The sequence below is a fragment of the Eumetopias jubatus genome, unplaced genomic scaffold, assembly GCF_037043125.1.
Source record: "Eumetopias jubatus isolate StellerSeaLion01/CBP00866 unplaced genomic scaffold, mEumJub1_p1.0 scaffold_9, whole genome shotgun sequence".
In the NCBI taxonomy this organism is placed as follows: domain Eukaryota; kingdom Metazoa; phylum Chordata; class Mammalia; order Carnivora; family Otariidae; genus Eumetopias; species Eumetopias jubatus.
The window spans coordinates 95,431,738-95,452,008 of NW_028274815.1; the positions used below are offsets into that span (position 1 = coordinate 95,431,738).

The following is a 20,271-nucleotide window of genomic DNA, read 5'->3' on the forward strand; positions in this document are numbered from 1 at the left end:
GGGTTAAACACATAAACTACCATAAGAACCTCGATTATAACGACTACCATGGTGATCATTTCAATGCACTGAATTATATTACAAAAACAGAACAAACAAAAGCCGGGACACAACTGAAGAGTGCGAGAAGTAGGAGCAATGGTATAGTATGTAATTTATGTTTATTACCAGGGGTTTCAACCGCCTGAATGGCTCGGGCCTGCCAGCGCTGTGGTTGACTCATGTTTGAGATCGCCAACAAGTAGCAATAAAAAAACCTTTATGGCTCCCACGCTCCTTCCATTCCTATTTATTCTCTTTGTTTTTCCTGTTTTTAAGCCACCCTTTTTGTTTTCTTCTTGCTTATTAGTTGGTTACCATGGAGATCGTGACATCAGTAATCTTGACTCAGCTTAATGGTCTGGAGGCAAGAGACAGGATAAAGGTTTTTCTTTTTCCTTAAAGAGCTTCAACCCCAGAGGACAGCAGCCGTGTGAGTATGGAGGGCTGAGGGCTTCGAGCTGCTCCTGTAACAGGGAGCAATGTGCCGGGACGGCAGGCTCCCTGGGCTGAGGCAGCCTGCAGCGGGCAGGAAGGTAGCCGGCACTTCGGTTTCTGGGGCCCACTTACTCCTTTGCCTCTGATATACACAAACGTCACTTTCCCTTCAGAGCTGGTGAGTGTGTCAGTGAAGACAACTAAACTCAGACGGCTTTATAAAAATCACTAAACTGTGGAAAACTTTCAATCCACCTGAGCTCCTTGGGAATGTATAACCTCTCTAGGTTCCTGGTTGGCTTGTCTGTTTCCCTAGTCTTTCCCATCTCCCAAGAAAGCATATCCTACTTTTTAAAACTAGAATTTATTTATTTTTAAAATCATTTTATTTCTTGTCATCATGATAAGCATACTCTTTAATTCTTATCCCCTATGTGCCCCCCTCCCCCCACCCCCTTCTCCTCTGATAACCATCAGTTTGTTCTCTATAGTTAAGAGTCTGGTTCTTGGTTTGTCTTGCTCTTTCATTTTTTTCCATTTTAAACTAGAATTTATTAACAAGATACAACATCTAAAAGCTTTCATGAAAAGACGTAACAGATTTATAATACGTGCATCCATGGACAAAATTCATTTCATAATGAGTAGAGCTATGTTTTTATAATTCCTCCATGGGCCGGAGGGAGGGGGACCTTCTTGGTCTGTAGTTTGTGTGTATATTACTGTTATCACGGGGACCTTCTTGGTCTGTAGTTTGTGTGTATATTACTGTTATCATCATGGAGGGACGCTATTTGATATTAACAGACTTATTTCATTCCTGTTCCTGTTGACTCATGGCCTCTTCTGACCCTTCAGGTAGCAGCCAGGGGACGCCAGCCATTGGACAGACAGCCGCAGGAGAGTAAGTGGGCCAGTTCTCTGCTTTTTCATTTCAAAACTGATGGCAGATTGAGAAAAGGTTTTTAAGTCTCAAAAAAGCCTGACTTTTGAGTATCAGAAGTCAGAGTTGATGCCTCAGATGACAGATTTCAAAAGAACACATGGTGATAGCAACGTCTGTTGTCCCAAAACTGGAAGGGGGAGGAAAATAGGAGGAAAAGAGAGACAAGTACAGAACAGGTCCCTCTTCCCCTCTGGTTAGAGCCATAAAAGTGGAAGAAAGAGACAGGATCGTCACAGAGGTTCTGGAGAATATGGGAGCAGCGAGATCTGTGCCTCACAGACATGCCCCTGCCCCTGTTCTGAGAAGGGTGGAGAGAGGGCTGAGGGTGGTGTCAGGGCAAGAAAGAAGATGAGGCAGGTCATGAGCTTCTCAAAGCCCAGAGGGGGGCAGGAGGGAGGGAGGCAGAGAGGGAAGCAGAGGGGGTGAACGGAAGACAGAGAGGGGTGTGGGGGAAAGGGATATATATTGAGAAAGAGCACACTGCAGTCAATACCATGCCTGACTCAAAAGTTCTCAAGGCTGTGAAGAGGGAATGTCCCCACTAGAAGTAGTTAAGTGCCAACTGAGGACCTGGATGCCAAAATAAGGGATGGGTTGAGGACAAGCTGATGTTCTGAAACCCTGTGGATGCCTGTGAGGACACCCCACAATGGCTCCCTCAACCCCTCTGTGCCCTCATGATGCCATGATGCTTCACAGGCTCCTGAGAACTGTGATGTTTTCCCCACTGACAAAAAATAAATAAATAAATAAAAGAGGGAAAATTCCTGAATGGACTCCTTTTAAACTTTAAATTCCAATTTACTTGGAATTGATGGAGATTACTTCTCCCATCAGGTGGAGTGGAGACTCCACAGAGAGATTCAGTGGAGCCAGAAGAAAATGGGAAAATGGAAGACTGCCATTTTGCAGACCTCATTATCTGACTTGTAACATTTATATCTGACAATAAGAAAGAGGGCTTCCTGCATGCTGATGATTTACTTAGACAAAGCAAACCCATTGCAAAGGGAAATCATCTTTTTAAAGTGCGGAATCATAACTTTCATTTTCAAATTCTAAAACTTCATGTTTTTTGATTCAAGAAAGAGTAGCTTTACCTTTGACCTAGCAAAACAGTCTCCAGGAATTTACTGAAAGGAAGTAATGATGAATGTGCTCAAAAATAATAAGGATGGACATGATAGTATTGTTCGTAATGATACAATTTGGATAGAAACGGAAATGACCAACATTAGGGAATTGGCTACCAACAACAGTGGTGGTGAATCTTGGGATCTGGCACCAGGATGCTGGGATCCCAAAGCCTGAGCCTAGCAGCTGTCTGGCCTGGGGTAAGTTATGTCACACAGGACATCAGAGGCATGAAGACAATGGATGCTACATTCCAAAGAAGCTTTTCTTGCAAAAACCGTCAAAGCAGGTGGGCAAGTACTGGTTAAATGACTTTTAAACCCCTCATTCACAATGAGGATATAAAAGGGTAAGAAGAACACAGACATAAGAGAAGATTCTTCTGGAGATTTCCTCAGTGAGAAACATTGATGCACTCTGGGTCAGATGCTACTCTACCCCAAAGAGAAGACATGGGGATGGCCTCGTCTTTGACTTTAAGTCTCAAGAAAAAGGTTTGTGGGCCCTCAGCGACCCTCACGTGAGTTCCCACAGTTAATGGACATGGCGGACTGCTATGTGATTTCTGCCCAAGAGAGCTGAAAGGCACGACAGGCAGGCCGGCTGCTGCTAGGTGATGAAGGGAAGGTGGCCTACAGCGGCCACCTGTTGGCAGGTGTGGACTGTTATCGGAGGATCTTCCTATAGGGCCACCTAAAGGGGAAATTAAGACAGACTCAGGCTGCAGAGCTAGAGGGTGCATGGCCTGCACTAGGGGGTGCAGGTGGGAGGCCCCCAGTGACAGGACTCTCTGAGGAAACCAAGCACCGCTCATGAGAAGAGGAGTCCAGCCCACAGAGCAGGGGCCTTCTGAGGACGGTGGCAGTCAAGTGCAGACGTCCTGCTCCCCCAGTGGCTCCTCCCTGCTCTGGCCCCCCAGTTTCACAAGGACCAGGAATATAGCTAAATAACAAGAAACTGGGCGCCCGGGTGGCTCAGTTGGTTAAGCGACTGCCTTCGGCTCGGGTCATGATCCTGGAGTCCCGGGATCGAGTCCCACATCGGGCTCCCTGCTCGGCAGGGGGTCTGCTTCTCCCTCTGACCCTCCCCCTCTCACCATCTCTATCTCATTCTCTCTCTCAAATAAATAAATAAAATCTTTAAAAAAAATAAATAAATAAATAACAAGAAACTAACAGGCTTAAAGAAAACAACCCTGAACTATAACAAGCTAAATAGATGCCAAATAAGTGGGTGCATGGTGAGTTAGAGAGAAAGGGGCTTCTCCACCCTCCTTCCCCAGCTACAGGCTTCAGCAGGGAGAGGGGGAACTCATCTTCAGATGAAAATTGACTTTTGATTATAACAGGAAGCGAAACTGGACATTTTGTGGGATGAAGATGAGGTTTTGTGATTTGGAGTAGTGGCCCACGCAACTTCCGTTACCTAAAATTGGCCAGAAAAGTCACAGGCCTTGCCCACTTTCTGCCTGGGTACAGGGGAAAACCTGGCCACAGTGAACATATTTACAGAGCAGCGGAAGGCAGAAATCAAGTGGCTTCATCATTATTCCCACAAGTCCTGCTGGGCTTAATGCTGTTATATAACAGGACCTCTCCTAACCTGTTTGCTCCACCGCAAAATGGGGACAATGACAGCCCAACTTCTGTGAGCACGGGGTGCAGGTGTGTGATGCAGAGCCCGGCATAGAAAGTACTCATGGATGGTTAGGGGTTGCTCGTCACGGGGCAAGTGCAACCATTAAAAGGACACTCTGGAATACTCAGTAAGACATTCATAACATATTCAGCAAAAAATGTGTGTTTCAAAACACCATATTTGATCGCGTGTACTTTTTTCACAGAAAAAAATCTAAAAGTAAAAACGCCAAAATATTAACAAAGGTGACCTAGAGAGAAAGGACCACAGCTTTTACAGATTTTCTTTGTATTGATTTTTCCTAAAATTTTTTTCCTAAATTTAATTTCCTAAAATTTTTACCATGAATATGGACTGCTTTTGTAATGACCCATTTTTTTTTTAATCAAGAGGAAAAGAGGTAACTTCTCGAGTCAGCATCTGCAGCTCTAATTGTCCCCTTTGTCATTTTATATCCCCAGCTACTTTAAAATACACAAAGCAAAGCCTCCTGTTGGTGCTGCCATGCCTTTCCTCCCTGAAGGCGGATTGTGAAGCAGCCACTTAGCTGTGAAGGCCAGTTCCTGCCCGGGGGAGCTCAGGTCCACCCAGGAGCCCAGCTTGGCTGTGGCCTTCCAGAGCGCCAGCAGGTAGCTGATGTATCCCGAGGCGCTTCTGGACCTCGGCGGCATTCATTACTCTGGCTCTGCAGGGAACAGAATGCATTTTTTTTCTTCCTACCGGGTTGTGGCAAGAACCCATCAGCATCCAGGAAAGCCTCAGGATTCTTTTTTTTTTTCTGTTGGGAGCTGTTTTAAAAGCAGTAACACTAGGAAAGGTGGACTCAAACAAAGGACAGCCTGGTGGCTTAAAAACCACTCTTGTGGTTTGGATGGGCTTTTTTTTTTTTTCCTCCTGCTGCTGGAGCCTTCTAAATGTGCATGCAGGCCTACAGGAGGCTGATGAGCCAGAGAGGGTAAGGCCAGGAAGATAAGATCAGGAGAGATCCGATTTTAGAAAAATTTCTGCTTTCAAAATAACTGAAGCTAGTATTATGCGTGCACAGTCAACCAAGCATGACACTCTCCAGGAGTGGTGGGAAAGCCCCGCTTCTGAGGTACACTGCCCGGCTGTGGCCTTGAGTGGACCAGCACTTTGCCACTTATTAGCAGGAATGCTGGGGCTCATCTAAGAATGAGAGAGTGCAAAATGGTCCACTCACTTGGGTAAACAGTTTGGAAGTTCCTCAAAATATTGAACATAGAGCTACCATATGAACCAGCAATTCTATTCCTAGGTATATACACCCAAGAGAAATAAAAACATATAGCCACAGAAAAACCTGTGCAGGAATATTCATTGCAACATGGTGGAAACAACTCAAATGTCCACTGGCTGATGAATGGATAAATAAAATGTAGCATATACATATAATATTCTTCAGCAATACAAAGGAATCAAGTAGGGGTGCCTGCGTGGCTCAGTCAGTTAAGCATCTGCCTTCAGCTCAGGACGTGATCCCAGGGTCCTGGGACTGAGCCCAACATAGGGCTCCCTGCTCAGTGGGGAGGTCTGCTTCCCTCTTCCTCTGTGCTCGCTCTCTCTTTCTCTCTCCCAAGTAAATAAATAAAATCTTAAAAAAAAAAAAGGAATCAAGTACTGATACACACAATAAAATGGATGAACCTTATAAACATGCTAAGAGAACGCAGACAGTCCCAAAATGCCACATCGTATAATTCTACTTCTACAAAATGTCCAGAATAGGCAAATGCATGGAAACAGAAAGTAAATTAGTAGTTGCCTAGGGCTGGGGGAAGGGGTGGGTAGGGAGTAGCTACTAATGGCTTTCTTTTCTAGGATGACAAAAAAATTCTAAAATTAGATGATGTTTGCCCAACCGTGTAATATATTAAAAACTAATAAATTGTATAATTTAAACGGGCGAATTGCATGGCATATGACTTATGTCTCAATAAAACTGTTAAAGAGAGGGAGGGAGGGACGGAGAGAGGGAAAGAGAGATTGATTGTCCTACGGTATCTATTCTAGAAAATGAGGATAAGATGTAGGATTGATTTTTGATGATGCTGAGATTGTTAAGAAGTAACTTTACTTTTCACAGTCTCTTAGCTTATCACACCCCGAAGAGCTCATTTTGGCATTCTTTTGCAGCCCAATTTCTAAACAATGAATGTCCAGGCTTGTCAATTATGCCACTAGCACATATCCTTTCCAACCCGGCCTCCCATGCAAACCTTCAGTCACTTATCCAAGGCATTTCCTCGAGCACTTTCTAAGAACACTGTGAAGCCCCATGTAGCATGGAACTGAATTATCAAGAAATTTATAACATAACATAACCTATGTATGGGATCCTAATTTTTTCCCCCTTTCCCAGGAGCTACCACTATCATTTCAAAAGGTTTGCAACAAAAAGCTGGAGAGAGAAGTGCCAACAGCCTCATCAGCTGGTGTCTAAAAATTGACCCTGGCACATCAGCTCGGCCCTATGCGACCCAAGCCCAGCCAGGGTCAGACTGACCCAGAATTAGACTCAAGAATGAAGGACTCAGCCAAGGGGAAAATCCAAACCCCTCTGGGGGAAAGCCAATTATCTGTGGGTCACCTTTTCATTAAGTAGCTGGTGCCAAAGATCTGGGAGATCCCAAAAGGTCTCTGTCAAGCCATCGTCCTTTTCTGTGGTTTGGTCTTCCTACAATGAATTATGATAGCAGCACTTTCACTTTTTAGAGTGAAAATTCTACATATTCATATAGAGAATATATATGTCATGGTTGAAGGCAGGGGTCTATCATCTAACTGCCTGGATTTGAAGCTCTGTCAGTGAATTAGTCTTTGGACAAGTCATTTACCTTCCTTCCCTGCAAGACTGTTTTCTTTAGGTACATTGAGGAGCATAGTAGCAGTGACTATTTACAAGTGCTGATATGAGCATTAAATGGGATGATTCATGGGAAGCCTTAGTAAGAACTCAATACTGTCAGAAGTAGTTGTTGTTATTATTTTGTAACCTCTCTAAGAGGAAGGAATTATGAGAATAAATCACTGATGTCACACGAGTCGTGCTGATATATATTGTATACTGCATATAATACTAAACTAGATAGTGTTCAGAGAATTGGAATGAAATGACCATGGAACTTGTACCATTTGAAGGGCAAAAAAAAAGAGCTCATGAAGAAACTTATGTAAATTATTCTAAGAATGTCAGAGAAAAGGGTTCACTATAAATAGGAGCAAATACACTTCCTATAGGTAGTGCAAAGAGCTGAGAAATGGCTTGAAAAACCACACTTGACTCATGGGCAGTGATTTAAAGTGCATTAATTTCATTTCAAGATACTATCACCATGGTCACATTAAGATGATCAGTGCATATACGATGTTGAAAAACATGCGTATGTATTTTTAGCAACCTCTACCAAGGAGATGCTAACGGGCTGATTTTAAAATACATCCACACACCCTGACCACAAATACAACCAAGGGAGTCTAACCAGGGGCTGCCAAAGTTTCTAAGTTTGAAGAAGGGGTTGGGGAACAACCAAGCTGGGGAAAATCTAGCAGGTGCTGGGAGAATAATGCAATTTCCTAGGGCAGCAGATGCACAAGTGAAACAGTATCCAGTAACAGTCCATCAGATGGTAATTATAGCTGGACTGGGGAAGAACAGCCGAGATGAAAAGGGACAATTCAAAGGGTAACTGAATGCCAGTGAGTGACATCTTCCTGAGAGATCACATACCAGGAAAAAGAGGGCCAGCACTTAGCTCTGAGGAGGGGGAGTTAAATAAACTGTCATTTTCCTTTTTAGAAAGACAAAGGGAAAATGGAGACCTCAAAGAATTCATTAGTCAAGATTTTAAAAGACCATCACTAATAAACCACCACAAAAAATAACAGCAGGCATCGACTAGACTGAAAGTAAGATTCCTGCATCATCTGAAAGATGATGGCTTGGTTTGGTCCCCAAAATTTGGGGTGGTGGAGAAAGATAAGTTCACACTATAATTCTATGAATCCTGTAAACCAAGATGAAGAACTAAAGACACTAAGATGGATGATGGGGAGCATTTATGAGACTGAAGCAAGGGTAGGAGCTGTTTCAGCTCAAAGCAGATTTTCTGGTATTTCATGTCACAAATAAGACTCATTTGAAATCCCGGTCTAGAAAGGAAAGAGCACTTCGGAACAAAGGCATTCCCTACCAAGTGATTGTGCAGACCTCAGTGTGGATCCTCCTCCTGAGGCTGGCTCTCAATATCGGGGCCAGTGTGGCCCCTCTCCCATCCCTGGCTCAATTAGCCAGACAGTCCACATTAATACTGACACTAGCCTGTGAGCTCCCAGAGAGCAGGGGTCAAAGTCATCTCTGTATCCCCATGTGGGAGCAGGAAAGGAAAGCAAATAGAACCACCTCAAAGTCAGTGTGGCTCAAACTGCTCCACAGTCTTTAATACGGCCATTCAATAAATTCAACCAAATTTTGAGTATTTCCTGATCATAGTTTTCATGCATGTGGGCCATACGCTGATTCATTTTAAAAAAAATTTCCATCACAATAATTCTCACAATGTGAGGCCAAGATGGCCAAATCAAGTTGAGAAATTAGTCTTCCAAGTCTGTCCCATGTGGTTACAGTCTTGGTCAGAAAAAAGCCTTCTCTCTTATCCATGAACCTACACTGGTTGACTATGGAGATATGATGAATCTTTGGGACCTACCTCTGTAATATGTGATGAAAATCATTTACATGTTTTCCAGGTCCTTTCTTATGACCTGATATGGGGCAGCCTGTCAATTAATACTAACGATAGGGAAGGTATTATGGCAGGGACACCTATCATCCAAACCAGGCAGAAACAACCAGGGCCTTGAGGTGGGGTGGAGGATATTTCCCTGCCATGCAGTGATGAATTTCAATCACTGCTGGCTTGTGCCAAATTCAAATTGGCAACCCACTGAGATGAAACACTCTCTATCCCATTATTCATGCCTGGAGTGATCTGTTCCCTTGAAGACTGGCTTCCTAGGTGAAAGCAAGGAAATGGATGGTCACTCTGAGTTGGTTTAAGTAGGATAAAAGGTATGAAAGGCAAGTGCCCAGCCAGAGAAATGTGCAGACATGGTGAAGGAGCCATATAACCTCCATGCGCTAGAGGAGATAGCAAACTTAAAGGGAAAATAAAAGGAGTTCATTTAGTAATGACAGTCACTCAATTTCACCAAGTTCAATGGCTGTAACACTATTGCTCTCCTAAGAAAACAATGCTCTTAGGACTCGATAGAAATTCCTCCTAGAAAATTTCTATTTGGCTCACCTTGTCTCAGATAATCGGCCTAAAGCATGAAATCCAACTAAAATGTTGAAAAAATAATAACAATTTAAAATAATATAATTTGGCATTTTAACTTTTGAATATCCAGGCCCATCCCACGTATTATGGTTTTGATAATCCTTTGATCAAACTTTTAAGATTTCTAAAATATTTACTAAATCTTGTTTGCTGAATCTAAATCTTTACTAAAACCTTCTCAAGGAGGAGTACAATAAGTAGCAGTAGAAGTGTTTCTTCAAAAGTCAAAATTCACTGATATAATAGACAACACGGCACAACACCGCAGGTACCAAGCATCAGCCCTACCTGTCTGGTAAGTGGTTGTCTTCCTGGACCAGTGATTTAAATAGTTCATCCTCTGCTGTGCCTTGAAATAAGCCAGGGCTCTATGGGGGGGGGGGGGTGCTGGCGCACAGCACACTGAGATCACCGCAGAAAAGGTTACTAAATGTAAGTAATGATTTCAACTCATACTAACCTGGGAAGTCATGATAAGATTGTTCTGAATGCAACAAAATGTTTTCTCTGGCTTTCTCCCCAGCTGGAGCTCTAGGCTCTGGAGATTCCTGGGGATTGGGGTGGGGAGAAGCTCCTGGTATTCAGAAAAATGCTGCTCTTGATAACCAGGTGGATTTCTCCCCTTCCCTGGACTGGCTTAAGGCGCCAGAGCCATGTGAAGGCTTCTCCTGGCCCAATAATATGGTCTGTCCATCCTTGAAGGAGTCTCAGCATTGACTGCGAAAGGGCAGCATCTCTCCTCCTTACCCTGATCTGACACAGAAGCTGCATCCTTGTGCAAGGAGGCACCTTCTCCTGGAATCAGCTTGACTCTACGGAAGCTGTGTTTCAGGGTGCCATAGAAGAAGCCACCCTCTCTGACCCCAAGGCACTCTCTTTGTGCCAAACGTGTGGGTCTTGGCTTTCATTCCAAAGGAGTCCACTCTCAGGATCTCTACACAAAAACAGACCATCTGGTGGCCATCCCCAAGGTCCTCCAGATGGGCTCGGGCACTCTTATCTTTAGTGTGGACAGAGTGTAACCTGCAGGGCTCTGGGCCCTGCTACCTAGAACATATCCATGATCCTGGATAAAATATATGCATCTGAGAATTGCTTTAAAATGATAAGGAGGAAGGAGAAGTGGGTGGGGGTGTAGAAGATCCAAAATTGGCCAAGAATTGCAAGAATTGGAAATTTTTGAAGCTCAGTGCCAAGTATCTGGGAGTTTCAGTGCTACTCAACATGTGGTCTGAGACAGGTGCCCATCTGCAAACTGTCATTGGTCTTCAAAGATGTAAGCATAGAGATGGAGAGAAGCACTCAGCAGCTTTTATAACAATTGGACAGAGTAATTCTGTGTCTGTTAAATCTAATAATAAAACAACTGGACTTGAGTTTTGTCTCCCTTTGTTTTTAAACTCATTTTTAAGGAATTCACCTTTTATAAAACTATCCGTCTATGATGGATTGTATGTTAAAAGAAAAAGAAAAAGAAAAAGAAAAAGAAAAAGAAAAAGAAGATAAGGTCCCTCAGCACAGACAGTAGGAGAAGCCCTGCTTTATCTGGTTCTCTCTACTTCGGTAATATGCTTGACATTTTCCATAATAAAGAGTTAGGAGGGGAAAGAACTGCTATTGATTTTTAGTCGCTCCTCAAATATAAACTTAGAACTTATCAGAAAAGAAATATAAATTTATTGTCTGTTTTAACAAATGTAAAGATGAATGCAGAATTTAAGCAGCCTTGCTTACAGTGAGCAGGTGCTGCTAAGCCAGGTCTTGATGGAGCCCTCCCCCGCCCCACCCAGTGCTCCCATTTGCAGAGTGGGAGCTGCGGGCAGCAGAACGACATACTTCCTGCAGCGCTGGGGTCCCCAAGCTCTTTATTTGAGCACTATATCGAGCAACTCCTTGGCAAACCTTTTGGAGAGTTAAAACCTTCCACTTTCCTCTTTCCTCTCTCACAATGGACAAATGTCAGCACACAGGGAATTTTGTTTTTCGACTTATTTAAATGGAAGTGCATACAAATACTACAAGCCTACATATGTAAGTCAACTTGACAAGATCATGTTTTTTCCAGCTAATTCATTGAACATGGCCGTGTGCACACACACGTGTATGTTTCCAGCGAAAGTGCAATCTAGGTTCCATTTTGGTTTCTTCTGTTCTGGTCATAAACGCATCCTGGGCTTGTTCACTTTAAGGCTAAGCCCCGTCCCACCCCAGGGCAGCTAATATGTTCCTGTTAATCCTCCTGACCCCCCACAGAGGAGATAAAGCAAACCCAGCGTAGGACCCAAACATCTCAAACTGCAGCCAGCTCTACCGTCTCTGTCAGCTTTGTCTGACTTGGGAATGCCCCCTTTCGCCTTGCAAGCAAAACATCGATGGAAAGGGGGAATCTGCGTTTGAGGAAGGAGAAAGAGAACAGACATACGCTGGGAGTCTGACTCCAGGCCACTTGTGCCGAGACACAAAGCGTCCCCGTGGGGTCTGTCATCCAGGGATCAGGCCACCTCTGTTTCGGGCTTCTGCAAAATAACCACCTGAGGGAAAGGGCTGCAGGAGAGCCTCGGCAGGGTGCCCCTGTAAGGGCATGAGCTCCAGGCTCCCTGTAATTAAGAAGCAGCCTGCTCCCGAGAAGACAGTGCTGCCACCCCATCTGCCACGCCCGCACGCCTTGGCACGGCGCCTCCCTGCCTGCTGCCGCCCGGCTACCCACCGGATCCTTGGAGACCGCCTTTGATGGAGCGTTGATGCCAAGCTTTTCCAGAGGATAGACAATCTGTCGTCGCGGCCGCACGGGAACCAAGTAATGAAGGGCGGATGTCAGGGAGTGGGCATAGGAGCTCTGGAACTGAAAGACAGGAATCTCCGTTTTAGGGGAGAGAATGTCAGGGCGGTGCAGCACAGATGTGTGCGTGGAGCTTCACAAATACAGAAAAGTCCGAACCCGGCCAAATCGGAGTTGGGGGGGTTAGGAATCAGCAAATAAACAAACATACTCGTCGAGCAGAGGAATGAATTGTAGATAATGCCTGACACTAATGAAGATAATTACGAGAGTAATTACATTACTATCTCTGTGGGAATGACAGATAAACAAGTGGTTTGGTTTATGGGATTTTTCAGTACAAGTATTTTCCCCAGGAGGATATTCTTCTCCATAGTGATCATGAATCAGCTTGATTTGACCCCGTTAAGCTGTGTTATCTGCGTCCTGTTAACCTTTGCGTGTTTGGCACAAGCTGCTTTAAGAAGGCACATAGATAAAAACATCATCGAGGGGAGGCTGAGCGCAGACGTGGAAATCCTCCTGTTTGTGAAAGGCACAGCTACTCCAACCGGACCTTTGTTGATTAAAGAAGTGTTTTAAAGCAAAAAGATGAACTGGAAAGTGGGGTTGGGGGTAGGGAAATTGGATCACATTATTTTGACTTGTATTAATGCTAAATTATGAGCCGGATTTATGCTTACTGTAACAGACTATGATAAATCATGTTTTAGGAGAATGTGTTAAATATTCATTTTACCCCATTTTTAAAACTTGGCAGAGGAAACTGAACATGGTGATTTTTACTCCTTTCACATTTATGAAATCGGAGGGGCTTCTGGTGAAACTAACTCAGGGTATTTCAACCATTTCAACCTTAAGAGTTAAACTGTGACACCAAAATCCCTAATGACATATTTATGGAATTTAAACTGGAAAACAAAGCAAGCAAAACTCAACTAAAACTAGGGGTAGTTTAATAAATAAGATGGTTAACAAATGACTTGGCTGCTATTCGAAACCAGCCCCCGTCCCCCGCCAGGCATTTCTAAGAGCTTCTAAAAGGGATTTCTAAAATGCTTCACCATTGAACTTCACACCCTGACTTCACACACTGAAAAACAGAACCCAGGAAGTCCTAGCCAGAGTTCTGCTTTTATGCCTGGAGGATCCCGCAGCACATGTCTTAGCAGGAGAGTGTGGGGAAAACCATCTTCATAATTCGAGCCCAATGTTCACTTTTACTATAGTCAAGGGATTTAAAGCAGACCTTGGAAATTCTTACCTAAATTACCTGGTACTGCTTCTTACATTTGTTTAAAGGTATATATGTAAATCAATTGGAAGTGCAGACTGAGAGGAAAAATCTGTCTCCAAATGTGTTTCTATATCCTACATGAAATAGTGCATAACATGTTCCAAATTCTACACGATTGAGGTAAATATGAGAACGTTCAGTGAAATGTCAAAGATACAATTTTTTATTACGGATGCAAAAGGACTTTCCGGACCAACTGCAGGCAGTCATGATGCAGTCAACATCATGAATAAAAAGTAAGAATTTAATATCACATCCTGAAGGTCACTGCCTTGGCGACTGGCCAAATACAGAGTAAAAAGAAAATGTGCGAGACCAGGATTTTCCACCAGAACTGTTACCTTCCATCTCCTCAAGTTCAAATTTAGGGCATTCACATGCCTATCATATTGCATTTTGATAGGAAAAAACCATCACTAGAGCATATTCTACCTCTCGCTAAAAATCTTTTCTATGTTTCTTCTTCTTCCCTGTTCCCTCTGTACTTCCCCAGAAGGCTTTTGTTAAATAAGGTACATTGGCAAAATTACTGGTTTGGGGAATGTACCAATAGACTTTAGATTGTTTTTAAGTTTAATGAATCAGATTATTTTAAAAATCTGCTTAGCTCATTTATGGTAACAAAGAAGAATCATGACAACATCCTGGCCTCTGGGCAGAGCATGAGAAAGATTTTGGTCATGAATGGGATATCATGGGACAACTTCTAGCTGGCCAAGTGATTGAATCTCAACTCCTCTCAATCTACATGGAGCTGAGGACCAGCTGTCAGTGACGGAGAGATCGACTTGCCAGAAACAATACCTTGAGAAGCCAGCTTGAAGAGACCCTTGCCTGTGGAATAACCAGGACACTATGTGTGCGTGTGTGTGTGTATACACACTGATGTGCGCATGCACACATGTGTGCGACTCTTCTAGGGACTTGGACTGGGATGCAGCTTTGAACAAGACAGACAAACAGGGGCGCCTGGGTGACTCAATCAGTTAAGCATCTGTTTTCAGCTCAGGTCATGATCCCAGAGTCCTGGGATCGAGCCCCATGTCGGGCTCCCAGCTCAGTGGGGAGCCTGCTTTTCTCTCTCCCTCTGCTGCTCCCCCTGCTTCTGCTCTCTCCCTTTCTCTCTCAAATAAATAAATAAAATCTTTAAAAAAAAAAGACAATCACCTTTGCTTTGGTGATAAAAGATAATTTAGCTAGTGAAGAGTGCTCTGAAGACTTAATAGGATAAGTGAAAGCAAGACAGAAGCAAATGAAGAGCTTGCTAGCTGTGCATGTGTGGATACACAGTAGATGGTGTTTACTACGAAAGGATTAGTCTACATAAGTGTAACAGTGTTGGGCAGAGTTATAGAGGTATTCACTACATAAAGGTTACCTCACCTTCATACATCTCCACTTTTTATCCATCACTCTCACAGCAGTGGTTATAGGGCTTATTTGGAATGCTGTGAGAGTACACCGATCTTATAGGATTGAATTGATTTGTTCTATGAGTTCAAACAAAAATGTTCTTTGCTTGAAGAACACGATAGGATCACTTTGGCATTTCACTAAGGCCCCATAATAAATTATTTGACTTCCATGTCCCTTAGAGCATTTTTGCACTTTTCAGTCTCTGTTTTGTCAATAGGGAAAAGCCAACAAATTGTTCACTAATTATAATGGTCATGAATGTTTCTGAAATTCAGTCTTCTGGACTTTCACTATAGTGTAATAAATAAAAGGGCCAATGTGGCTGTTTGAAATTCAGAGCCATGTTATAATCCAAATCCATTCTTCGAGGAAGGAATAAAATATGGCACATGACACAAATGACGTCTCGAAGGTTGATGTGCTGGAAAAGTGAATGATGACATTCTTTTACCTTGCCTTCCCTGATCTGTGGGTAAACAGGGTAGTAGAGACAGGACTTATAGCCTAAACGGAGGATCTCCTTCAGAAAAAACTTGGTGTAGTGCCGAAAGACAGGGTTCAGGGCAAAGTGATACAGGTGCCCATGTTCTTCACGCTGGTGGTGACTGAAGAAGATGAAATCTTCAATGTTGTAATGGGATCGTATGTACTCTACATCCTAAAAGAGAAGAGGGGAAAGGGCATCTAAGGATGTTTTAAGCAAATGGTGTGCATTTTGTCATGAAAATCTTGTAAAAATTACCTCGGGTACAATAGTAAGAAACGTGCTTTTCTCTCCTGTGATTTACTACCTCATTGTCACTGTTCAATTTTTGAAAACGGAAAATTACATTTCCTGAAAGTTCTGATGGCTTGTCTCTGAAGGGTGACTACACAGCTTTGGAGTTTGGTCCTTACAGCCATGGCTGTTAAAAACCCAGAGAGCCCCGAGTCTCTGCTAGTGGCCAGGTGACAGGACAGCCGCTCATCACCACTGTTGGACAAGGGGAGCACCAGCTGGTCAGTGTGACTGACTGAACATGTACAAAACTCAGCAGCAGGACAAACACAGCCACTGGTGTTATCTGGACTCACTACTATTCTCTCTTCACCCATTAATGTGGAAACGTGCCATCCCACAGATCACACACTTTGGCCCGTGTGGCTGGGTTGGCCTACAATAAAACCACAAGACTAGGCCTTGTCCGTAGGCATTCCTTAAACTTTTTATGCCTCTCAAGTATTCTATTTTTAGCCCGGGGAAAGTAATTTAAAGGACTGGTGTTTACTTATACAAGAAGATATCAGGCATTCTGCTCCTGTTTCTATGGCTCTAGTTCTGACCACCACTCTTGGTCCCCCACTCTGTGGGCAGGGAAGCAGGAGCTCATCCATGCTAACTGTGTACTGCTTCTCTTCCCTGCAGTGCACACTGTGGGGTAGGGGCACCATCCAGAGTGAGTGTGACTTTCTCTCATGACAAGAGCACATAAACACACCTGATATGCCAGAAGAATCAAACTATATGCACATTGGAAAGCACCTACTTATATTTCTTCTTATTTTCCACAGTAGAATTGTCCTCAAAGCACACTTTCCAAAAAAGAGGAATTGGAGAATGCAAGGAACATCATTTGCTCTGTGATCAGCAAAGCTGGCACTAGAAAATTCAGGAAACCAAAGCCTGTATTCGAGCCCATCAAGGTCCTTTGTCTTTACAGCCTCTGCCACAAAGCACGGAAGAAAGGGGGCTCGGGGTAACCAGGACAGTGGTGGTAGCTGAGGGCAATTCTGGCAAGGCCTGACCTTTCCATCTGCACTGACCCTATAATTGCCTTAACCCCCTAAGACTTTTCTTTAATTACCAAGAAGGCATCCCTCATTGTAAGATAAAATGAGTAATAAATGTAGAGCTGAGAAATCATTGAAAAACAAAAGTGAAGAGCCTACAGAGGTTACTAGCTCAAAACAGCATATGGGCCATGTGCACCTAATTTTCCTCCCATCCCAAATCCCTTAAAATAACAACAAAAAATTATTTTTAAAGTAATGAGGTGGTGTGATTGGCGACACAAAAGTAGTCTACAGGGCACCTGGGTAGCTCAGTCGGTTAGGCATCCACCTTAGGCTCAGGTCATGATCTCAGGGTCTTGGGATCAAGCCCCAAGTCGGGCTCCCTGCTCAAAGGGGAGCCTGCTTCTCCCTCTCCTCCTTCTGCCTCTCCTCCTGCTCATTCTCTCTCTCTCTTTCTCTGTCTTGCTCTCACTTTCTCTCAAATAAATAAAAATCTTTAAAAAAAAAAAGGCAAAGTAGTCTTACCTTGGAAGGAAAGTTCTCTAACACTAGCTTACACCCTCTTAACCTGCCTACCATCTGCCAGGACCACCTACATTGAAGGTCACAAGAGGAAGCCAGACAACTGATGCCTCTTCCCAATTACAGACTGGGTTGGCCAGCCCTCCCAATGACTGAGTGATGCAATGCAGAAGCACATCTGTCAAGGATACTCATGCCTGCCAGCCATTACTGATACTGTAATCTTTCATTCATGACTTTCAGGGAAAACTGACAAAGGCAAAAGATCAGAATAGAGAAACTACAAATTACTCCAGGGGAAAAGAGGTCGGTCATGGAACAGAAGAGAGTTTGAAATCATTGGAATAAGAATTCTATATACAGCCTAATGAGTATTCGAGGGTAATGACAAAATGAAAACTTCTTCTATATGTATGGACAAAATGAAAGCTTCTTGTATATGTATGCACCTACCACTATTTCTAAAAAAATTATTCAAAGATGTACCAAGTCAAAAAAAGAAATAAATCCAAGAACAAGGATGGTGTAGGATACATTAATGGAATAAAGCCATATGGTCATCTGAACAAATGCCAAAAGAACATTTGATAAAATTCAACACTCATTCAGAATAACAACTTTTAGAAAACAAGAAATAGAAGAAAACTTCCTTAACTTGATAAAGGATAGATCCCAGAAGCTTGCAGCAAATATTATATACTAAATGGAGGAAAATACAGAATCATTCCTATTAAAATCAAGAACACCACAATAGTACCCATTATAGACACTACTACTCAATGGTATTCTAAACATACAATAAAACTAGAAAAAGAAATAAAATATAATTTTTTTAAATTTTATTTTATTATGTTATGTTAATCACCATACATTACATCATTAGTTTTTGATGTAGTGTTCCATGATTCATTGTTTGCGTATGACACCCAGTGCTCCATTCAGTACGTGCCCTCTTTAATACCCATCACCAAGCTAACCCATCCCCCCAACCCCCTCCCTCTAGAACCCTCAGTTTGTTTCTCAGAGTCCATAGTCTCTCATGGTTCATCTCCCCGTCCGATTTCCCCCCTTCATTTTTCCCTTCCTGCAATCTAATTCTTTGTTTTTTAACATAAAATGTATTGTTTCAGAGGTACAGATCTGTGATTCAACAGTCTTACACAATTCACAGCACTCACCATAGCACATACCATCCCCAGTGTCTATCACCCAGCCACCCCAACCCTCCCACCCCCCACCACTCCAGCAACCTTCAGCTTGTTTCCTGAGATTAAGAATGTGAGATCATATGATACATGTCTTTCTCTAATTGACTTATTTGGCTCAGCATAATACCCTCCAGTTCCATCCACATCATTGCAAATGGCAAGATTTCATTCCTTTTGATGGCTGCATAATATTCCATTATATACATATACCACATCTTCTTTACTCATTCATCTGTCAATGGACATCTTGGCTCTTTCCATAGTTTGGCTATTGTGGACATTGCTGCTATAAACATCGGGGTGCACGTACCCCTTCAGATCCCTACATTTGTATCTTTGGGGTAAATACCCAGTACTGAATTGCTGGGTCATAGGGTAGCTCTATTTTCAACTTTTTGAGGAACCTCCATACGGTTTTCCAGAGTGGCTGCACCACCTGGCATTCCCACCAACAGTGTAGGAGGGTTCCCCTTTCTCCGCATCCCACCAACATCTGTCATTTCCTGACTTGTTAATTTTGGCCATTCTGACTGGTGTGAGGTGGTATCTCACTGAGGTTTTGATTTGGATTTCCCTGATGCCGAACAATGTTAAGCATTTTTTCATGTGTCTGTTGGCCATTTGGATGTCTTCTTTGGAAAAATGTCTCTTCATGTCTTCTGCCCATTTCTTGATTGGATCATTTGTTCTTTGGATGTTGAGTTTGATGAGTTCTTTATAGATTTTGGATACTAGCCCTTTATCTGATATGTCATTTGCAAATATCTTCTCCCATTCTGTCAGTTGTCTTTTGGTTTTGTTGACTGTTTCTTTTGCTGTGCAAAAGCTTTTTATCTTGATGAAGTCCCAATAGTTCATTTTTGCCCTTGTTTCCCTTGCCTTTGGCGATGTTTCTAGGAAGAAGTCTCTGCGGCTGAGGTCGAAGAGGTTGCTGCCTGTGTTCTCCTTTAGGATTTTGTTGGACTCCTGTCTCACATTTAGGTCTTTCAACCATTTTCAGTCTATTTTTGTGTGTGGTGTAAGGAAATGGTCCAGTTTCATTCTTCTGCATGTGGCTGTCCAATTTTCCCCAAAACCGTTTGTTGAAGAGACTGTCTTTTTTCCATTGGACATTCCTGCTTTGTCAAAGATTAGTTGACCATAGAGTTGAGGGTCCATTTCTGGGCTCTCGATTCTGTTCCACTGATCTATGTGTCTGTTTTTGTGCCAGTACCATACTGTCTTGATGATGACAGCTTTGTAATAGAGCTGAAAGTCTGGAATTGTGATGCCGCCAGGTTTGCTTTTCTTTTTCAACATTCCTCTAGCTATTCGGGGTCTTTTCTGGTTCCATACAGATTTTAGGATTATTTGTTCCATTTCTTTGAAAAAAGTGGATGGTATTTTGATAGGGATTGCACTGAACGTGTAGACTGCTCTAGGTAGCATTGACATCTTCACAGTATTTGTTCTTCCAATCCATGAGCATGGAACGTTTTTCCATTTCTTTGTGTCTTCCTCAATTTCTTTCGTGAGTATTTTATAGGTTTCTGAGTACAGATCCTTTCCCTCTTTGGTTAGATTTATTCCTAGGTATCTTATGGTTTTGGATGCAATTGTAAATGGGACTGACTCCTTAATTTCTCTTTCTTCTGTCTTGTTGTTGGTGTATAGGAATGCCACTGATTTCTGTGCATTGATTTTATATCCTGCCACTTGACTGAATTCCTGTATGAGTTCTA

The 20,271-nt window shown here is 42.9% G+C and overlaps 1 protein-coding gene across 1 annotated transcript in view; it reads right to left on the reverse strand.

The window, feature by feature from the left end:
* Positions 1-20,271, reverse strand: part of CFAP61 (cilia and flagella associated protein 61) — a 294,422-nt gene that overhangs the window by 157,280 nt on the left and 116,871 nt on the right. Inside the window, exons 15-16 of the mRNA XM_028123773.1 lie at positions 15,499-15,705; positions 12,263-12,397 (exon numbers count right to left, since the gene is read on the reverse strand). Coding sequence (XP_027979574.1) covers positions 12,263-12,397; positions 15,499-15,705 — 342 coding nt within the window. The remainder of the gene's footprint in view (positions 1-12,262; positions 12,398-15,498; positions 15,706-20,271) is intronic.